Source organism: Dermacentor variabilis, chromosome 2 (genome assembly GCF_050947875.1).
Source record: "Dermacentor variabilis isolate Ectoservices chromosome 2, ASM5094787v1, whole genome shotgun sequence".
Lineage (NCBI taxonomy): Eukaryota > Metazoa > Arthropoda > Arachnida > Ixodida > Ixodidae > Dermacentor > Dermacentor variabilis.
In genome coordinates this window covers 71,137,765-71,159,588 of record NC_134569.1, presented here as the reverse complement: position 1 = coordinate 71,159,588, position 21,824 = coordinate 71,137,765, and the positions used below count along the sequence as shown (strand labels likewise).

Sequence of the window (21,824 nt, the reverse complement as noted above, 5' to 3'; positions counted from 1 at the left end):
ATAACAGCCGCGCTAGCGATGGGTCTCGATCACGAGAAGGAGCTTTTATAGACTTTTTGGAGCTGAATTAAAATTATTTTGAAATGTTTGCAGCGTCCAATACCTCGTTGTTTGGTGTCCTCGCATACAGAAGCAGCCTACAACAGGGTTTTTAGAGCCTCGAAATTTGGTGTCTCAACCCCTTTAAGCTGGGAGTTGAAAAACAAAGCTAAAGTTGAAACGCATGCATGTATACTGTCAGCACTTCGAGGGTGCGTCGCACGTAAACAGGAAATTCCGCAGACCACATAGTGCCCTCCTTGCAATGTCTGGAAAAGTCCACGATCCGATAGCAGTTCATAAAGAAGTTACTTCTTGATCAGCGATGTGTGTACGTGTTTGTAGTCGGTATCTGCAATGAACACTGTCCATCGTAACCATTAGTACGCAGAAAACTGCCACCGCTCTCGCATAAGTAAGGATACCCGTCCAAACTAACAAAATATTTTAGAGCGGGAGCGTGGCGTGCCTCGGCATCATATCTCGTCGTACCTCGGCGTAACCGAGCGAACGAGCACAGCAAACGATAAAAGCGATCGTGGGGCGCAGCGGGGGGATGAAGGACATGAGGCGGAAAGCGGAGAGGAGGGTGCAGCTGAACCATGAGGCGTAAATCAGTTTAGGTAATGTCAAAAGCGGGAGAAGAAAATCGTAGTGCGGCGACGATGTCTACGAGATGGCGCCACACTGGCGCGTGTCGTCTGGGGGGTCTGTCGGCGGCGGCTGCTGTGAATCGCGCCCACGCGTCACTCACGCACTGGCTCTCGCGATCTCCAGATTAGCGAGGCCGTCAAGCCACACTTCGCTCCATTTGCAACGTGCCGCACGAGGCAGATTGTCCGCGCTAGCCAGTATATCGCAAAATGAAAACACGCATAGAGCTGCGCTCAAATTTTGTATTAGGTAATATCGTAGCCGTCGCTCAATTTTTTTTCGTGAGAAATGGTTGTCGTTGGCTGATCGCTTTCGCTATCAGTATGTCCGCCATCGACATTGCGCAGCATCTTTTATGAGACCCACCTAGCGTACAGGCGGTTTTTCTAAATATCAGCCCGAGTATTTTTGCATTATTTTGAATCCAATCTTACTAATGCCGGTAAGCAGGAACCTTTGCAGTACAATCACTTTATAGACAACACCTGAGCAGCCATCGGCTGCACGTATATTCAGCGTCTTTTGAAAGCTCAGTCATGGCCTCTTACAGAAAAGGGTGGTCATGAAGGCTGCATTGCTGGTCCTGCAGCAACATAAATCAAGAAATATAAAGCTAGAATAGCAAGGGATAACTGCACATATTGAAAACTGGTGCCTGATAACTGTTTTTATTATTGCAGCGTCATTTTCTGTCACAATCTTCACTTTATTTCTCAACGCTACTGCCAATTCAGACGGAAGGAGCCCACGCATGCACAGACACAAGAACGGCGAATCAAACACAAAGGAAGACTTCCCTCAGTATGGACGCTGAAGTCTACGCGTTCGATTCATTACATCAGGGCCAATGTGAAGCACTGACCTGTGTATATTCACCATTTTTAACGTGCACCGAATGGTATTTACAATTAACGCATAAAAAACGTTGCAAATCTGATAATATTATTTCAGTCACTTGCTTGACAATGCATTAAATTTAATTGGTTTAACCTTTTAATGGGTAAATGTGATAAACCTAATTCAATGGTGAATCAAAATCAATGATGAAGCTTGTGTACATTACCTGGGCTTGAAGTATATTGCGTGCTAGGAATTACCGCGCCTAGAATTCCGATCTTCGTCCCGTCAATATTTATTATTGCATGATTCTCAAGCTCGTTTCCTGCGAGCAGCGGCTCCCTTGAAAAATTTGTGTTTGTGCCGACAATCGTCACACCAGCTTCTTTCATTTTCTGAAGAAAACGGGCAAGGTTCTCCGGTCCGTCGTCGAATTCGTGATTTCCAAGGCACTGAAAATAATTCATAATTACACACATAATTATCTTGAATTTTCGCGTTTACAACGTAATTCACAAGACAACAAATTCGTTTAAGGACAAAAGGACAGAACTTGGGTAATCTGTCTGCTGTCCATCATTCGCATGCTGCCTGAACTGTCATCTTGCAATTGCCGTACACTCTAGGCGCTACATTCCTCTCTGGTAATGTTTTCAGCAAATTTCATGGCTGGCATCTTCTTTACGAACAGCTCTAACGTAAGAATATTTTGTAATGATGGACCATGGTTTGCGTATTCGTGCTGCAGCACGGCTCTGAGCCGTAATGCGGCACAAGGAGCTTGACTTCTTGTGTCTCGATGCATTGAAAAGTCAGTGCAATAGTCACAGAAAAGCACCAGAAAGTGAAGCACTTTCTCCTCAACGCTACTAATAGCCTTCTATTGTATGTACATCAATGTTACTATAGCTTTTTTTTGCGAAAGCATCAAATGGCCTATTGAGCGAGAAGGCCGGTGTCTGTAGCAGCGAAACGGCACCTAAATTCCCGTTGTCTGCGACGACCGTCACGTGCGCTCCTCGACGGAGCGGGCGAATGGGCGCGCCAGTTTCGTGAGGGGAGAGGATTTTGCTGCGACATCTCGTCACCCTCGCTCTCGGAAGCCTGTGCTATCCGCGCGTTCCTTGTCTGCGCAAGCTCTCGCCTGCGTTCTGACTTCGCCTCGGCAATCGCTATAGACAAATTTATCCACAAAAACAGAATAAACTCTAAAATATACGTTGGTGGCAGTCAGTTTCGAACCTACGACCCCACGCCCGAGTTTCTTCGCACTGGGCTAAACCAGCGCACCCCAGATAGCAGGCCTCAGCACTCTGTAACATCATGCTACTTGGACCGAAATTTCCATTGCCAAGCCTGGCGTGACAAAAGCTGTGACGTCAAAATCCCCGCGGCTTACTCGGAAGCGTCCCCATTAGATTCTATGGCAGTCGGGCAAGGTACCATGATGTCACGGATCGAACTGCACCGGCCTTGTAGTATCAGGATGCGTTGGCCAAGCGTTTCAACGTGCTCACTTGCCCGCGGGGAGTTCGTAACTCGAAGGACCGTTCAAAGGCGTTCAACTGGACATTAATGCTTTCACATCTTTCGTATTGACAACCAATAAGAAGTGCTTTAGTGTCTTCAGATTTTTTTCTCCATCCATCCATCCATCCATCCATCTATCCATCCATCCATCCATCCATCCATCCATCCATCCATCCATCCATCCATCCATCCATCCATCCATCCATCCATCCCATCCATCCATCCCATCCATCCATCCATCCCATCCATCCATCCATCCATCCATCCATCCATCCATCCATCCATCCATCCAGTACTGGGTATCTGCCACTCGGTATGTGCTGGTCCTCAATGAACCTTTCCTGCGCCAACTTGAGTCACTGGGTATGTGCCAGTAGGTGCTAGTAGACGTTCAATGAACATCTTGGAGGCAAAGTTTGGTAAATATGTATGCGCCACTGGGAATGTGCCGCACTACAATGACAAAAAAGATCTCTTCAAATTCTCCGATGCCAGTCGGAATTGAACGCACGTAACAAATTTTCCTCAAGGGAACAAATGTTCTCAAACATTTGTTTGTTTGAACAAATGTTCCTCAAATGTTGCACAAATGTTCCTCAACCCGACGAACTTAGCATGCTGTGGCCCAACTGCAGTGGGTAGATCCCGCTTTTCCGTGAAGCCCCTTGACGCCGAAGCTTTACAAAGCTGTGCCATGAACGTACTGGGAATGTGCCACTCTTCACTGAACGTCTCGCCAACCTCTGTCACTGAGTACGTGCAACTGACTGCGCCGCAAGCGAAGGAATAATTATCAGCGTTCGCAATAATTATCAGCACCACGCTTCTTGTCTCGCGGCCACGCGCAGACTTTTCGGAAGTGCCACTACATGGTGCAGCGTGTCCAGAAAAAAAGTTTGCACATGACGTTTCTCAGCATTTATAGCGTTTATAGCATTTCTAGCGTTTCTAGCGCTAGTGCGCCATGATTTCGGATGCATTTCGGCGGTAGCGCTAGATGGCACCAAGTGTTTTCAGGGAAGCGTGAAAGAGGAGTTCTGCCGCAGTAGACACCTCACACGTAATCCACCACACGTAATCGTGAGATGGCTTCTGCCGATTTTTTGCTAACTAGCTAACTGATCTGTCGGGTGTGAAACAGCTACAAGTCCCCTTTTTCACGGTTTATGTTGTATATCTTTGGTATATTTACGAAGTGCAAAGGAACATGTTGTCGGTCGCGTTGCATGCTTGCACTGGAAAGATGTTCTAACAATTACGAGTATGCTATCATAATGTACATGTAAGCAAAAGTGTGCTTGTACATCTTAACTGAAGAAACAATCTCGAACACTAAAAGGGCACGAAATGAGGAAGAAATAGAATGTGCAGGAGCATTCCTTCAAGAAAACGGGATCAACTGACCGCATAGTTGTAGCCCATCATTGACATGACTGCACTTATGACGCTTTCCTTGAAGATGGTGTAGTAAGGCGTGCCTTGGAAGAAGTCTCCGGCGTTCATAAACAACGCATTCGGCACCTTTTGCCTAATTTCCTTTACCTGTAAAATAAGCATATTTTGCCAGACTGTTTAAAGGTATGTCGTGTCATCAGCCAATAACAGAATAAAAACGGGAACAGTGCAACACAGGACGAGCAAGTGAAGAGCACAGGACAGAGCGCTGTCCTGTGCTCTTTACTCGCTCGTCCTGTGTTGCGTCGTTTCTGTTTTTATTCTAAAGATGAACCAACCAGCCCCATTGAACACACTGCTAGCAACTAATAATATTTCTACAAGATCAGACGGTTGAAAATGGATAGGTCAGACAGTTACCTGCAGCTGTTCGCGCAACAGAACAGACCATCAAATCTCTGTCTTCGCAGTGCGCTTCATCGCTTCACATTGCTGCTTTTCCGTACTAACGCACAGATAGAATTTACCAAAAAATTTGGAGGACGCTTAAGCTTCGCCTTTAAGAATGAAACGCGATAGTATTCAAAGATACATGACTGCTTCTTACGCTTCCCGGCAACTGCAGCTTATGTAACTGTAGTGTTTACCAGGAAACGCTGGCGGCGAGCGCTATGCACGAAGCCGAGCATTCTGATAGAAACGCGGCCTTTTTCGTGGGCCAAGGTGCAGCGAAGGCGAGCTCCATGTGGAGGTACCGCAAGGAAGTGGGCGCGCCGCTCCTTGGCCTCCAAGATATTCACGCGCCGGCGCGTGAATATCTTGGAGGACGCCGTGGCCGGCCTATCAATGGTAAAAACGGTGGAAAAGGGGTTTGTTTAAGTTTTCGCTTAACAGAATTATGATTATATTGCGCTTAGTGTTGCACTGACGAACACAAGGGACAAGACGCGGACGTACGTAGCGCAAACAACCAACTGTTTAATCTAGTCTTGTCTATTATGCTCATCAGTGTAACACTAACCGCAATATAATCATGAACGTCCACCAACTAGCCCTGTTCATATGCTAACTTGAGATATGCTAACTTGAAAAGAAGTTTCATTGACGGAAACACTTTTATCATTAAGATATGAATGATCAATGAATGGTAAGTGCGATCAATGAATTGTAAGTGCCCAAGAAGACTAGTTACGATTACGAAGTCAATTCGATGCCACAATAGTTAATATCGTGTTACATTGCTTGAGCTCTGCTGTTGGTTCATTTTCACAACTGTAAGGCTGTTTGCTACGCCATTAGGTAATTAGTAGGTCTGGCTTTGTGATTAGAAAATGCAGCGTGCGACCCACGTTGGGAGCACATGAATACAGGAATTTCTGCTCAACAGCTGTAACTAAAGCGGAGCAGATGCAATATATGGAATAAACAAGTAAAGCCCTGACGATGCCCTCTTAGCAACCCAATGGTGTCCACCTCACGGCGAGAACTTAAACGTTAGGGATTATAGACTGTAGGCCCGAATAATATTTTTCCATGCCAGTGTAGTTTAGAGGACTACAGCGACATATAAATTATGACGAATTCAGTCAGACGTACTTGTTGCACAACACATTAGAAGCATGACTGAGTGATGTTAGAAATGGCCCGGTTACAGACCAAAATCAGAGCATCAGAATAATTCAGCTCATTGATGCTTTTCCATTGCGCGTCTCAAAATAGGCGGGTTGAGTTTCTGGAAGCCGGCAAACGTTCAGTGAGTATGGTATCAATTGAGCATGTTGTAACGTACTTGCAACTACAATTTTTGTATGTAGAAATGAAACAAACGTATCTATACAAGCAGCATGTGTACTTCAAAGAACCAACATTACAGAAAGTTTTGAGCAGCGAAGAATTACATACCTATTGCGTTGACTTCCCATGTAAGAGGGGGAAATCTACGCAGAATGTACGTGACTGAGCATCATATTTGCGAGTTTGATTCATTCAAGGTTTACTTCTGAGAGTTCAACCACAAAACTTCAATGTAGTACATGTTTGCAACCATGGACGGTGGCGGGAAATAACAATGATTGACTAACGAACACTCGTACGAGGTGTTTAGAACTATCACCAAGTTCACAAAGTCAGTCACGTACGCATGCAATTTCAATGCAGGAACCAATTTTTGTGCCTTTGCACTCACCTTAGTCACAATCCGGGCAACTCCCCCGACGCATGTAGAATTCGGACCCTTTTTATCAAAGCATTCGCCACCATATTTGCTGCTTTCTTCCAAGTGAGCATGAATGTCGTTGGTGTGAAGAATAGTCAGGTTCAGCTCTTTATCTTGAGCGATGGCGTGGCACCAACACCATATTATTGACATTAAAATGAATACACGTGTCTGACGCACCTCGTAGATCAAATGGTGAGCCATTTTAGTGATGATAAATCGTGACTCACGTTGGTGTTAGGGCTTTTCAACGTAGTGCCCGGCTGAATGGGAAAGCTATGCAAGGGAAAAACGTTGATACTAATAAGTGGAACAATATATAAAAAAGATTTTGTATCTTGTACGCCCTAACAACATGTAAAACTGCACTTATTAGGCATTAAGGTATACATTCTCCTACATTCCGGCTGAGTCAAGATACGGGCCAATTTCCTGTGCATAAGTGGGCTGAGAAACATTGTGACAGTTTACTTATGCACATTCCACACAGTCTTTTGATGCCTACTTCCAAGTTGATGGCCGCTTTGCATTTGAGGAAGAACTTTCAGGAATAATAGTTGTGGTTTTGTACTGTAACCTTAATGGCTAAATAACGCGCGAGGCATCGTTATCACAGAATGTTCCCAATGTATCCAGTGTCTTGGGAATTTTCGATGTCCCTTCAACATACGATCATTTGTACTTATTGTCGCCTGTGTCTGTTAGCAGTTCTTTTGTCTGTGTGAAATACCCATGATAGTTAACGTCCTAATAACTACTACCAAACTAAGACCTAAGGTGCTACCACACACTAAGGCCACTACCACACTTAGGCCAAACTACTACACTAAAGTGTTACCACACTAATGCGGAAAAGGGAGCCGTCGAAAAGGCAATCAAATAAATCTATAAGTTTAATGATTTTGCACAGGAAATGAACCAATCCACCAGAAATAGCACTAGCATATATGTTGCACCTCGAATGAAGTCAGTTGATTGTCGATATGACCTCGTTTTACTAGGAATGCCGGTGGCAGCGAACCCTAGATTGTAATATACCACGGCCGGACTGGAAAGGCGCGGGGGCGTTCGTTCTTACGGCCTTCGCAATGCTGCTGTTTCGGCATCAAGCCACACCCCCGTGGTGTCGCTGCGACCCTACTGATGCTAAGGTCCCCAAATAAAACTAAAAGGTAGCGACACAATTTTATCTTGCCGGCGCCGCTGCTGCGAAAAGCATGTGAGGAGGCAGCAGAGAAGGTCTGCGTCTCCTAGTTTTTAGGTATTTGCGTCTCCTAGGTATTTTTCGCGCCCTTTTCTCTATATTTTCTTTTTTTATTCGTCGTAGGCGCACTCATCAACATGACAGTTGGCCGTCGAGTTTCTGCGACGAGGCTATTGCAAGGAATTTCGTATGTTTTGGCTAAGTTTGGTGGCTAACCGCGTCAGCGAAGGTGCTGGTAATAACAACTTTACTGAGATTCTGCTCAGTTCTGATCTGTCAGGCCCGAGTCCTAGGATGGCCCCTCACGAGGAGCGACCTTTTCGGTCCAGGCAACGAGGGCTTTTTGTAGTTTTTGATCCGGCGTTCTGAGCAGCTCCTCCCAAGTCTGTTGTGAGGGAGCTGGCAGGAGCGACCTGGGAGGAGGTAAGCCTTCGCACCCCGAAAGAATGTGATTTTGGGTAGCCAATGTGACTTGTTCAGTTTTGACATATTGGGTTCTATTGCCCGTTGGTAATTACGGCCAGCCAATGTGGGCTGGGGACCGACTTAGTTTGGATTCGACGCAGGATCGAGGCTTGCGCTCGCGTGAGGCTTGCGTTTGGAGGCGGGTAGATTCGCTATTTTTGCTTGTAGTAGTTTGCTATCTCGTGGTATGTCGTCGGTGCCTCATCCATGGGATCCACGTCTGTGGGGCACACCTCCCGGTTGATTAGACCTCGGGCTACCCAGTGCGCCTCCTCGTTCCCTTGATTCCCCGAATCAACTTTTCGAGAGGCAGCATAGGCGTCTGTGCAGCGCGAATCCTACGGGACTTTAAAAATGAAAATACTCTTGAACGAGTCAGTGAAGAACTCAGTTTTTGTTTTGTTTTATGTTAGGGATTGATTTTAAGGGTACTGGAGGTGCAAACGTGTACGAACGGAGCTTTTTTCTTTGTTGACGGGGTGCGGAGCTAAGGCATGTGTAAGCTTATGCACGGGTGCTATTCTCTGTGCCTGTTCAGATTTGTTTTCCTGATGGCGCTAGCGTCAACAAGTGTATGAAGCTATGGAGTGCGTAGGCTGTGTTCTATCATATATCGTGCTAGAAACGCAGCACGTGTTATTGTTCTGGTAGAGAGAGTGCGTAGCTTTGGAAGACCATGATTTTGTTAGGCGCTGCAAATATATTTTGCGAGGACAAGATGTGCACTACCAGTGCAAATGATTTTGTCTATTGTGAGTAGGCTTTCTCCAGTTCGCCGTGTCGGCTGGATAAAGTGGTGCACGAGTTACTTGGCTCATATTGACGTGGAACTGCGCAAAGGGGAAAAGTGCTCATTGATAGAAACCATTTCTATGTGTAACTTTCGTCCTTGCATTGGCTTTGTTCACAAATGAAGTACTGGTTCCACCGTGATGCTTGCGTATGAGAGCCAATGGCAGCAGTTTGTCATAAAAGTGTAGGAGCAGACTGCATAAAAAGATGCCAGCGTCGTGACGAAACTACGAGAATAGCTGAGATGCTCCGCGTTGATCGCGCACGTTTCTACACGAGGCTCGCGTTATTCGGGTGAATGCGTCATGCGCCTTGCGTTCGGTCATCATGGTACTAAGGTGACTAAATTATGAAGCAGCACCAGCTGGACAGACGGCAGTCGATTGGGTAGACGCAAGTACACAAGTACGCACTTCGAGCAGCACAAACGAATCCGAGTTGTTGAATCGGCAGGCATACATAGTGCCGCACACACGCAAGCGCATCGTCTTTGGCGTGTACCGGCGAAACCTTCATCGCAGCCTTTTCACGCCGGGCAAGTGTCTTTAGAAAGCCAAATAAAGAATCTGATCAATGCAACAGAAATAACTCGCGAAGCGGGTTGATCTGTGCAAGCCACGACAGTGTATTTGCCTACGAGTACACGAGTACGAGTTGCCTACGACGTTACACGCAAGCACAGTTCTTGTATGTATATAAACACCGTGTGCATTACGTATACATTATTGGCGAGACAATTAATTCTGATTTTTGGGCTAGTACTCGACACTAAAAGGAATTTGTCCACCAAACTAGCCTCAAAAGCCTTCTAACTGGAAGCAAGCAGCCAACCCGAAGCCACAAGACAAGCGCGCAGTTAGGCGCCGAAAAAGCACAAAAACATCTGCTTCTGGCAGTTTCATAGCGTTCCATCATCGCTCCTAGCAAAGCACGCAATAATCAAGCTATAAGTTTAATGCTTTCCCAGAGGCAATGAACCAACCTACCTGAAATAGCACTAGCATATGTTGCACCTCAGATGAAGCCCAGATGAAGTCAGTTGATTGACGATATGACCTCGTTGTTTTACTAGGAATGCCGGTCGCAGCGACCCCTAGACTGCAATATACCGCGGCCGCACTGAAGAGGAGCGCGGGCGTTCCTTCTTATGGCATTCGCAATGCGGCTGTTTCCGCCTCAAGCCACACCCCCGTGGTGTCGCTGCGACCCTACTGCTGCTAAGGTCGCTGAATAAAGATAAAAGGTAGCGACATACTTTTACGTTTAGTCAGGAGTTCGACAAAAGTACGTCTGGTCAGGTAACATGATGATGGAGAAATTGCGGTCACTGACCAAGTCAAGGTGAAAATAACACAGACGTTTCGGGACCCGTACGGTCCCGAAACGTCTCTGTGTTATTTTCACCTTGACTTGGTCAGTGACCGCAATTTCTTCATCATACTTTTATCTTGCCGCCGCCGCTGCTGCGACGAGAATGTGAGGAGGCAGGAGAGAAGGTCTGCGTCTCCCAATTGGTTGGGCGCCATCACGTGGTAATTCTCCCGCGGCCTTTTCTCTATGTTTTCTTCTTTTCCGCTTCTCAGCGCACTCGCCACCATGGCAGTTGGCCGGCGAGTTTTCGCCGCGAGGCTCTCGCAAGGGATTTCGCATGTTTTGGCTAAGTTCCGTGGCTAACCGCTTCGTTGAAGAAGTCAGCTTTTGTTGTTTTATGTTAGGGATTAAATTTAAGAGTACTGGAGGTGCAAACGTGTGCGAACGGAGCTTTCTTTGTTGACGGGGTACGGCGCTTAGGCAGGGGTAAGCTTACGCACGGGTGCTATTGTCGGTGCCCGTTCAGATTTGTTTTCATGATCGTGCTATCGTCAACAAGTGTAGGAAGCTATGGAGTGCGTAGGCTGTGTTCTGTCATATATCGTGCTAGAAACGCAACACATGAGCCGCCGTGGTTGCTTAGTGGCTAAGGTGTTGGGCTGTTATGCACGAGGTCGCGGGATCGAGTCCCGGCCACGGCGGCTGCATTTAGATTTGGGCGAAATGCGAAAGCACCCGTGTACTTAGATTTAGGCGCACGTTAAAGAACCCCAGGTGGTCCAAAGTTCCGCAGTCCTCCACTACGGCGTGCCTTATAATCAGAAAGTGGTTTTGGCACGTGAAACCCCATAATTTAGTTTGAAATGCAACACACGTGGTTTTGTTGTAGTACTGAGGGTACGTAGCTTTGTCAGTCCATGGGTAAAAAGTCATGCGCAGACACCAAACAACAATTTTAATGTCTTACCTCGTATAACTCTATGGGCGGCTTCCAAATGAACGACCAAACTGCGAGGGAGAGCTACGAGAGAAAGAGCGAGCTGCGAGAAGGCCAGGAGAAGGAGTTAGATTTGTTTAGGGACTTTACTTGCTGCTCTAACTGCTGCGTTCGCCGCTGCCGTCCGCGCGAAGTCAAGGCGGGCATGCGCTAGCTCCCCTCTCGGCCGCGTGCATGTTCGCATTATTTTTAACTGCCATGTTCAAGCACACAGGAAAGCTTTTTCACCTTTATTCCTATACAACCACGGCGGAGTCGCCGTCTTGCCTGCTAACGGTTCTGAGTCAGCAAAATAACTTTCCGCGCAACGTGCAGTGTTGCGCCGGACTTGGATTTGCGGCATAGCTCTGAAACCGAAGTGCTGGCATTTTTGTTTGCGCAGCATTGGCATTGAAAACAATTAAGCGAAGGTGCTGCACATTCGCAGAAGACAAAGTTTTATTTACAGTGATCGTAAAAACTGCATGGGGCGCCTTAGTCTGCGCCCACTTCAGTATATACGACTTTAAAAACTCATGTGACCGAATACTATATATTGAATAGCTGTACACTGCGAGTGAAGCGTCACAGGACGTTTCATACAGATCTTTTAGCTTGTTCGTGTCGTTAAAGAAGACGTTGCCATTGACGGGTACGATGCACTTAATAGAATTAAGTAAAGCTCTTAGAAGTACAAACTGAGCATTTCTTTCACTTATACCGCAATAATTGAAGACTGTCATGTCGATTAATTCATCCCGTTTTTCAGAAATCACTTCCACCTAGAACAGAAATTCAAAGCCTAAAGTGCTTCCTGGATGGCTTAAGCACATAAGTTGACTTCTAGTTTTTGTCGGTTACCTTCTGGGCGTAGTTGATCAGAAGTATTCTGACAAACTTCTCGGAAATCAAGCCAGCATGCCTTATCGCGTGGCTGTTGTCAACGCCTTCCGGACAACATAGCAGCGGCGAGTTTTCGCGATGTGATTGAATGATAATTTGCAGTACTTCCAGCAAATTTGAGCGTGGAAGGTGCACGACAGCTCTCTGATAAAAGCAGACAGTTTTGTCCAACAGTGCCACAAACTCTGCTTTTCAATAGTGCAGCCTGCTGAAATCTTGGCTTTGTAAAAGCGTGTACAGAGGACCACTTCTCTCACTCGTTTCGAGGAAAATGGAAGAAGCGTCACGCCAAAATTTACCTATTAGCTAGGCGATGTATCCGTCGATATGAGCCAAACCAGAGTACGTGACATAAGTTGATGGGATGACTGGATATTCCATAAGTTCATTGAACTCGTCACTCACAGATTGTGGTAGAGCTGCAGCCAGCTCTTCAGCATCAACACAAGGTATTGCGACTTCCTTGCCAATTGAGGCCTCAGGCTTGATGATGTGATCAAACGCAGTCGTCACTGCCCTTGCGTCAAACATGCCAATGCCTCCGAACATGTACCTTATTCTGTCAAAGATGACCTCAATAGGGTCACTGTTCAGCTTCCTCGTAAGACGCTGTTAGCACCATTGCGCAGAAGAAAACGTGTGGTTTTTGACTGTAGACTTCGTCGTAAAGTGCAAGACGACAACTTTGTCACAAGTTAAACCATCTTTTCCTCGTACTTTCGAGGTTTTCTGGGTGCATTCTATGTAGCTGGTGAACTAATTTGCAAATCAGAGCAACCGAGCACCGTCTGTCTTCGATATCGTGGCCTTTTGGCTGCTTCCGGCATACGCGGTGTCATGGATATCGAACCACCGTTTGATTGTCTTCATAAAGCGGATAGTAGAATTTGCTTTGATGAGCACGCAGAGGGCAGACTCAACGCCAGCGCTTTCTTGGAGGTGCTCAATTGCTACAATTACTTGTGGATAGAATATTTGCGCGGCCCGAAAGACATTGATCTTCAACTTCGTAGGATAGACAAGCGTCTCGGTTAAGTTTCGTGCCAGTTTGACTGTCATATCTTTCTGGTGCTCGTAGAGCTTTTGGACAAATACGCCAGAGATGTCCCTTACCCCGTCTGTCAGCTCTCGTTGAAGAAATTGGTTCCGCACGTTTTTTAGTGCGTGGAATGGGTCGAACCTTAGGAAGATCACCCAACTGAAATCATGTGGATGCTGCACCATAGTCGACAGGCAGCCACTTCCCATTAGCTTAAACATTGTAGTATTGGCGGAATAATTGTCGGTCACAATGTGCACAATCAAAAATCCACACCGTTCAACAGCGCTGATCACTTCCTTAGTCCACGCAATGAGGTCTTTCCCGCTAAGTTGCTTAGTAAAATAGTATGAGGAGGGAATTCTGTAAGAGGTAGCGATGCCGTGAAGCACAAACACAGGACCCTGTTTGCAAGGGTTTCTTTCGAGCCACCTGGTGTGTCACAGCTACGCTTGTCCTTCAGGCCAAACTGCGTCCGATTTCCTATCCTATATTCACTTCGGCTTGATGCTAACCTCGTCAATGATTAATGTTACAATGTGCTGCTTAGAGCTGAGTAGGGAACTTCAAAAACTAGTCTCTCTCTTCGCAGCACTCATCCCTGTCGTTGTCTGGATTGTTCCCATGTACCGTGGCAGCGTGCCCTTTGCTGGCAGCGTCAGCAGCTGGGTTGTCCGGGCGTGATAGTATCCCTTAGGCGAAAGAAAGCACCCCACGAGACAGTCGATGATTATCTACTCTGGGTAGTATGGTCACTTCTGCCTACGCCTATTTTGTTGATGAAAGAAAAATATAGCTTTCTATGGCCTTTTTTCACCTTTTCACAATCAGCAATAACTTTTAAAGCGAAAGCTTTACTATGCCAGCCAGCGAGCCATTTCGGCTCGTCGCGTCGTATGCCGTGGCCGACGAACGACCTTGAGCCGCCGTTGCCTAGCAACGCCGCAGCCACGCTCCAACAGATGGCGCCGCCGCCGATGCCGTCGCTGCTCGCTCCACCGGATGTGCACTGCTGGGGTAGAGGGAGAGGAAGTGTCGCCTCGCGGGGTATATATATATATATATATATATATATATATATATATATATATGTTTTCCCTCAGTGTATTTAGTCGTTATGGAGAGCGCGAAAGACATGCAACAACGACAGAACGAAGCGAGGAAGAGACAACGCGCTCAAGAGACGCCAGAAGAACGCGCCGCACGACTCGAGAAGCGTCGTAAAAGCCTAGTCGTTACCTGAACAGTGTGTTTTGTCGTGTCTATACAATAGAGCTAAACCAAACGCTCAACCACAAGCTAATACCACAAGCGTAGCCATGCAGCTCTTGCTTTTCCAATTGAACTAGGGTTAACCAGAGCAAAACCACAGGTAATTTTTTTTGACAGAAGAATGCCTCTTGTTTTCGCGATAGAAAGCGCTTTCTTTCTTTTCAGCGTCAAGCTGCTGTTGGAGTTTGCTACACTTTGAGCGGTAGTACGCAGCTTGTTTACGAAGCCTACCGATAAGCGAAACATACGCAATTACTTGCTGGGCGTCATTATTCGCCGTTTGAGTGCAGACACTAAGTTTCTTCTCAGCGAAGTCGTCCGGCGATTCAGAAATGTCAACTGCACCTTGTGGCTCCGCTTTTCGCTTGCTTGGTTTTGGAGGAGGGACAGAACATCTGGATGCGGGCTCCTTACGAGGCTTTTTGGCACTCGGCACAAGGTGACTTGGGTACGCTTCGAACGCGGCTGGCACAGCACCAGGTAGAAGCTTCCTGATCCGGCACCCAGGCACGTAGTCAATGGAGAGGTAATGCCGGCTACAAACGACAGTTGACGCCGACTTGCCGTTCACAACCAAATTTTGCATTGAAATGTTTTTCAGCCACTTAGTGACCAGCTCTGCATCACTGGGGAACTGATGAAAAGAAATGCCTTGAGTCCTACTTGACTGTGACAGTGCGGCAAGCAACAGTACACCATAGCCTCGCTGGCCGGTCCTGAACGACCGATTCATTGCTTCGCATTGCATAACATGTCCCTTAGAACGCAAAAGCAACGAGCAAGTCCGCACACAGGTGCACTAATCACAACGCATCTGGCTAGCAGCATCCGCGCTGTCGAAAGGTGCACTTCGCAAGGAACACACGACGCAGAAAAAGATGTCCGAACGGCAGCAGCAAGAAGCTCCCTGAAGTACAGGGGGGTCGCTGCACCATTACACGGCGACTAGTGAAGTTACCCGCGGAGAAACGCTCCCATTATGTCCAAAGCATGGTGTAAGAATATTATTACACCGTGGTCCAAGAGGATAGCGAAGGCTGTAAGAAGGAACGCCCGCGCGCCTCTCTAGTCCGGCCGTGGATATACAGCATACCAGTCTCACGTGGTTCGATGCCGCATGTGGCATGTGGTTTCATTATTCGAAAGCCTATGACGTCGCCGGCAAGGTAAAGTGAACAGCATGAAATATTTCCCGACGAAGGCACATTCCCAATAAATTGCTTAGTGCGGTGAGCTTGACAGATACATCCTATATGCCAAGCTACCTGCAAATTTCCTGGCCCACACGCACATCCTGAAAAATCCTGAAAGTTTCTCACATCTTTCAGTTATGCATGCGTCACCCACAATGTATGAAATCACCCTTCTATGTATTTTTAACCCTCATTGATGCAGAAGGCAGCAGCCAATTCCTACTAAACGAAAGAGAAATCATACTATCGCGAATGAAACAAACGCGCTAGAGGACGTTCAGCTCGATTGTGACTGACACTTCCAGGTTTAAATCACGTTACTTTTTATTTTAATCACCAACATCCAACGAGCTCACATAAAAAGTTAGCTCATCAATCTTATTATTCCTACTTTGCTGCTCGTGCTGGAATTCTTTGCATGCTATTATTGGTTGAGCTGCACTATAACCTACTCACTCGTAAATATAAGGCCTCATTATGGATAAAATTTCGCTTGCTAGCTACCTTTTTGATACGAGCAGATCAAAGCGTCGTCTAATGATGTTATCTTTCACAAGCGTGCAAAACATATATATAATGAAACTTTTTCCGACGTCATTGTGGAGGTACAATGCAAGTGAATACATCCTTGGTTTAGTGGCAGTATAGATTGTTTTCATCAGGCCGCGAGCTTCTTCGCTAAAAGTCAGTGGTGCTGGTTTTTTTTTACAAAGGTTTATGTATCTGTGACCGTCCCTGTATACATTGATAGCCGTCGCTTTGAAATGACCAAAAACTGTGGATTTTTAGATAAGTACGTAAGAAGTACCTCGGCGAAACGCGTGGAAATAAAAGAAATGAAATTAATTAAATAGTACGGGTTTTGAACTTTCTAGTGATTGTATAACAGTCGATACGAGACATTGTGCATATTTCATGTGGTTCCGGTGCAGTATGCACACATATATTTGTTGCTAGTTACACAAGAAGTGTAACATTCTGCGGAGACCAAGTTGCGCAGGCTTGATAGTGGCAAGAAGTCCTAGGGTCAGTCCTAGTGTACAGAAGGCGGCGTCGAGCTGTAGGCTTGGCTTCACTGTTTCTGGCACGAGGAACACCTGTAACCGTGCTGCAATTGCGAGAAACATGGCCACTAGCTCTTCATCTTTACGCAGCTCAGCAGTCCTCCAATAACGACCTCGCTACGTCTAACATGCCGTTTTCATCTAGTTTAAAGCAGTTCGACTCATTAAACTTTTTCATTATGGAGCACAAGGAAGTTTCGGCTCGACACCCTACTCAGTGCAGTGGTACTCCATACCGTGCTGGTAGGAGGTAAGTGGTCGACCAAAAGAACTAGTTTCCAGATACTAAAGGTCGCTGCCAAGATTCCCCAGGGTGGTTTAGGTAGCTTTCGGGCTGGAGGTTAATTAAACGACTGCCTGTTTAATGGTCATTCCTCCAAAACCCGTTATCTATACAGTGCACTCCTATTTATAAAGCGAGGATCTTTCGAAAAGGTTCAGGGGGGGGGGGGTATTCTGTAAGAGTATACCTAGTGGACTGTACATTTCAGCCTCTGTTGATTGGATGCAGCTGTACAAGAGGGGAGGAGAGGAGCGGCCCTCGCCATTCAGCAGCGGCCGAAATGGACAGTCCACTAGGTGGACTCTTACAGAATACCCCCCTATCCCCCCCAACCCCCGCAGATGTTTTTGCAGCATTAAGCGGAAATTGTTTGTGTGGTTCACTTGTTTCTACTCCCCTCCTTCAATACATCAGCACTTACGATGACGCCGGAAATATTGAACTTTAGTTGGTGCTGTCGATGACACCCTTGCTTAAGTTTACATTGAATCCGTGTCATTATTGCGAATGACGTATACGTTTGCGTGGATGATATCATGATTTTTTTCTTTTATTGCTTTAGCAAAATGGTCAGCTGAGATTATTTAGCGCAGTAAGTACCACCGCCGTCATCATGCTCTCACGGTATCGATGGTGCATGCGCAGCTCGTGCGTGTAATGTTAGGAGGTATCCAGAGACGCCCGCGGCGTTGGCTGCAAAAACAATGAAGAAAACGAACCCCTCCCTCTCCCCCTCCGCATAGTCGGCTCTACAGCGGAACCAGGGAGGTAAGGCAGCCTTCTGCTTTTCGCTGCTGGCACGATGGAGCAAGGAGGTGGTGGAGGTGAGATCGCCGGAAACGATACGACACAGCTGTCTCTGTCCATTAGATGCTTCAAAACAAAGTGCAAGTGTTCATTAATGGTGCGTCTACAATGACCTTGGTGGACACTGGTAGTGACTAAATGATGCAGAACACGTTATTTCTTATTCAAATCATTGTCTCAGCAATTCTGAGGGTAATTACACGGTCACGGAACAAGAATGTCTCGTGACTGGTCGCCCATTAAAGATCGCCACCGACCATCATTCTTTATGCTGGCTTGTAAGTCTTCGGGATCGGTCTGGTCGTCTGGTACAATGAGCTTTACGGCTACAAGAATATAACTTTGTCGCAGTTTACAGGAATGGCCGCCGTCATATTGGCGCCGATTGCCTTTCTTGCTTACCATTGGCAATGACACACACTGATGAAGAGACGACTGCTTGACTGCTATTGCTCCTGAACTTCCCGATGTTACCCTTTGCCAACATTAACACTACAACGACACTGTAACCTGGTTCGCTCTGTTGCAGCCCACATTCCCAATGCCAGTGGTCGGTTATGTATCGGTGACAGCCTGCTGTATAAAACAGATTACTTTGGGAATGGAGCCCGCTTCCTCCTTGTTATGCAGGAATGTATACGCAGTGACGTGCTACGTGCCATGCATGATGGCCCGACGTCCGGACACTGGGATTAGCCAGCATGCTGCAGTCTGTCCAGAGGCACCTTTATTGGCCACAGATGCGTCGCACAACAAAGCAACACGTGGTCAGCTGTGATCAATAACAAACGTCACAAGTGACCTTAAAGCAATCTGTCAAGCCTTCTCCACCCACTTATTCCTCCGCACAACCCTTTTAACAAGGTTGTATCGACCTCTTGTGCCCTTTCTACGGTCATCAAACAACTGATGGGTCAGTGTCTGTTGACTTTTTACTCACTACGAAAAAACCGCAGCAATAACTTCATCCAGTGCTGCTTGCATTACTGCTTACGCTATGGCCCACTTCGCGTAGTCATAAGTGCGTCGGCAGTTCGTCACCGACTCTGTAGAAGAGTTGCTTCGTCTATGCAGGGCACAATTCCAACACTCAATGCCGTATCGTCCGCAGAAAAATGGCCGTATCGTCCGCAGACCTTATAACACAGAGAAGCATGAAACAACTGACTAAAGCCCTTTCTACCTTCTTTATTACGGATCACCGTAGAGGTACCTTCCTTAAACCCATCCTACCAGCGGTACAACAACACTCAGTGGTGGCACGGCTTTCGCTGCAAGTCCTTGTCGCATTATGTTCACCCATTCGCCGCTTCAGAACATTTGAGTGACACAACTTGCGGTGTCGTACGCCTCATGTCTACAGGTTTGCGGTCTAGCAAAACCAACTTGCGCATATTGCGTTTCTCAAATGCTATTATCCCGCCACTGAACAAAGATTCTTTCAGTGGGATTCTTCTGCGAAACAGGGGTTGAAAACAGGTGCTTCAACCACTTTTCTGCGAAAAGGGGTTGAAAACGGAGACCACGACTGTCCTTGGGGCGAGCGGCTGTATTTCAGTAGCTATATTCCCGATATATCATCTCTGCTAGCCTTCATCTCTAGATAAACATACATCATCCGTAACAATTTTATTAAAGGGACGTTGAGTACTGGTGAGAATTACTGCAATAAGGAGGTGCAAAAAAGAGGTGAAGACAGGGAGGTTAGCTAGTGTAAGTATCGCCTGCTCCGCTGTGCTAGGCAAAGGGTTTAACGGCACCTAAACAACCATAACTCTAGTCGTTTCCCTATGCAAGAAATATTTTGTAGTAAGTTGTTTTAAATGCTAGCGGAAACAGTGACCAATTCTGTAGCAACATTATGAGGGATTTAAATGGCATAGCGCTTGCTAAGTGAAAAAAAAGGCAACTTTCTGCCGCGACCACCGTAAGTGCTGCACGCATGTTGCACATCTGAAATATTCCACAATAGAAGAGGAGCTATCAGCACTTAGCGTTCCTTGCGCGTCTGCCACGCGAACACTGACCGAGCCCAGTGCGACTGCCACGCGAACACTGACCGAGCCCAGTGCGACTCAGTTTCGACGTTCGTATAACAATCGGCGTGTACAGCCTGGCAGGGCCGATGACGCTGTGAGGCCCCCAACTATACAATGTTTGCGCCGCAATGTACAATAAAGACACAAAAAATTCTTACCAAAGCAGTAGCCAAGCTGTAGGAAAATACACGTACTACTCATACTTTCCATGGATTTTCGAAAGGACTTGTTCTTGGCCTATAGACGGCATTTGCAAAGGGACACGTTTATCGCTTAAGAGATTATTGAAAAGACAGAAACATGAATGATGACACAGCTGGCATCCGTATGATTTCGTCTTGCCGGAGAGGTAGACATGTCCTTTAGCCCATGGTCATTGGATGATCGATGCCCTCCAACGCCCTTTAGAAATATTAGTTGGAAACTGAATGACGCTCGCGTCTACACCCAATAAGAAAGGGATCGTCCTTAAGAGGAAAGATCAGTAAAAGAGGCTACTATATTGTTTTCACATAATAATAAGCATTTCAAGTTTTAGGGCTCATTTCCGATTGTTTGATCAGTATTCATCGATATCGATGGGCCAAAAGCTCTCAATAAACTCCAGGCAAGGGACTGGCGCCGCTTGCAAACTAACACATACCCACACTTGTCTCGTCTACACACAATCTACCCAGACAGTTATACGTCCCGAACATGTCCCTGGTGTAGCAACCACACAGCGACACTCGCGCACATAACACACGAATGCACCGACCGTCCGGGCGACGCAATTTCGCCACGAGTCACAACACACACACTCACTATGTGGTCTTGGGAGGCGAGACTCTCCGAACTGGACCTGGGAAGCCAACTGGCGACCCTCGACCAGGCCCGGCGAGCCGCGATCGCCAGTGGAGCCCTGTCAGAGGGAACCACCCAGGAATAAACCGCGCAACGGTTTCTGCAATAATAATGTTTCTCCTCCTCCTCCTCCTTCCGCGTAATTCATTATGGCGAGCCTGAAAAGTATCCGAAACCAATTGATAGTAACATTGACCTCTAGTGAGTGGTTGAAGCAAGTGTACATAGGACCGAACCAAACGCGTCTTCATTATTATTATATGTACGTACATATACACTCAAACTTTTTGCCATCGATCGCTTGATTCGTTGATGTGGTGATATCCTAAAGCAACGCAGGACATTCGACGGGCGCTGAAGGGCAGGGCTTCGGATTATTTTTGACCCCCCCAGGTTTCTTTAGCGTCAATGCAACGCACCGAGCGTTTTACTTGTGGAGCGAATGTGGGAAACCAGTGCTTGCTTGGAGGCACCATATGGCTGTTTTGTGCAAGTAGAAAATGCTGACGCCGCTTGGCAGGAATTGTGTGCAAAATATTAGGGGCGAGGACTTGCGGAGTCTCCATGTGTCGGAAGCGCCTCGCTACAGTAGTCTCAAGGATAACGCGGTGCGCTCTTCATAAGTTTGGCTGTCGCCGCTCAATAAAAGCACCCCACGGGAGACCACCTGAACATTTCTGTGAGTACACTTGAAACGAAGGAAGTTTTTCCACTGTCAAAATAATAACCTTGGGCAAACAGAAAACACACAATGTTTTACAGACACAATTTCTTTACCGAATACGTAGACTAAACGCACACTGCGCGCGGTCGCCGCTATGGAGTCGCCCGAACCGGCTTCTTGCGCGAAAGGTGGGCAATCGCTGAGAGCGAGCTATGTGAAATATGTTCTTACAGTGGGCTGTCTGAATAATCAAATGAAGAATAACAGAATGAAGCCTCAATGCAGGGATCACATGGGTT

At 46.8% G+C, this 21,824-nt stretch overlaps 1 protein-coding gene across 3 annotated transcripts in view; it reads right to left on the bottom strand.

The window, feature by feature from the left end:
* LOC142572059 (protein 5NUC-like) overlaps positions 1-21,824 on the bottom strand; it is a 93,117-nt gene that overhangs the window by 39,848 nt on the left and 31,445 nt on the right. Inside the window, exons 1-4 of one of the 3 annotated variants that reach the window (XM_075680878.1) lie at positions 20,177-20,319; positions 6,641-6,946; positions 4,465-4,602; positions 1,757-1,982 (exon numbers count right to left, since the gene is read on the bottom strand). In XM_075680878.1, coding sequence (XP_075536993.1) covers positions 1,757-1,982; positions 4,465-4,602; positions 6,641-6,874 — 598 coding nt within the window. In that variant the 5' untranslated portion in view covers positions 6,875-6,946; positions 20,177-20,319. Of the gene's footprint in view, positions 1-1,756; positions 1,983-4,464; positions 4,603-6,640; positions 6,947-10,117; positions 10,246-20,176; positions 20,320-21,824 lie in introns of those variants that run through there. The other 2 variants (XM_075680879.1, XM_075680880.1) reach the window with 2 other exon arrangements.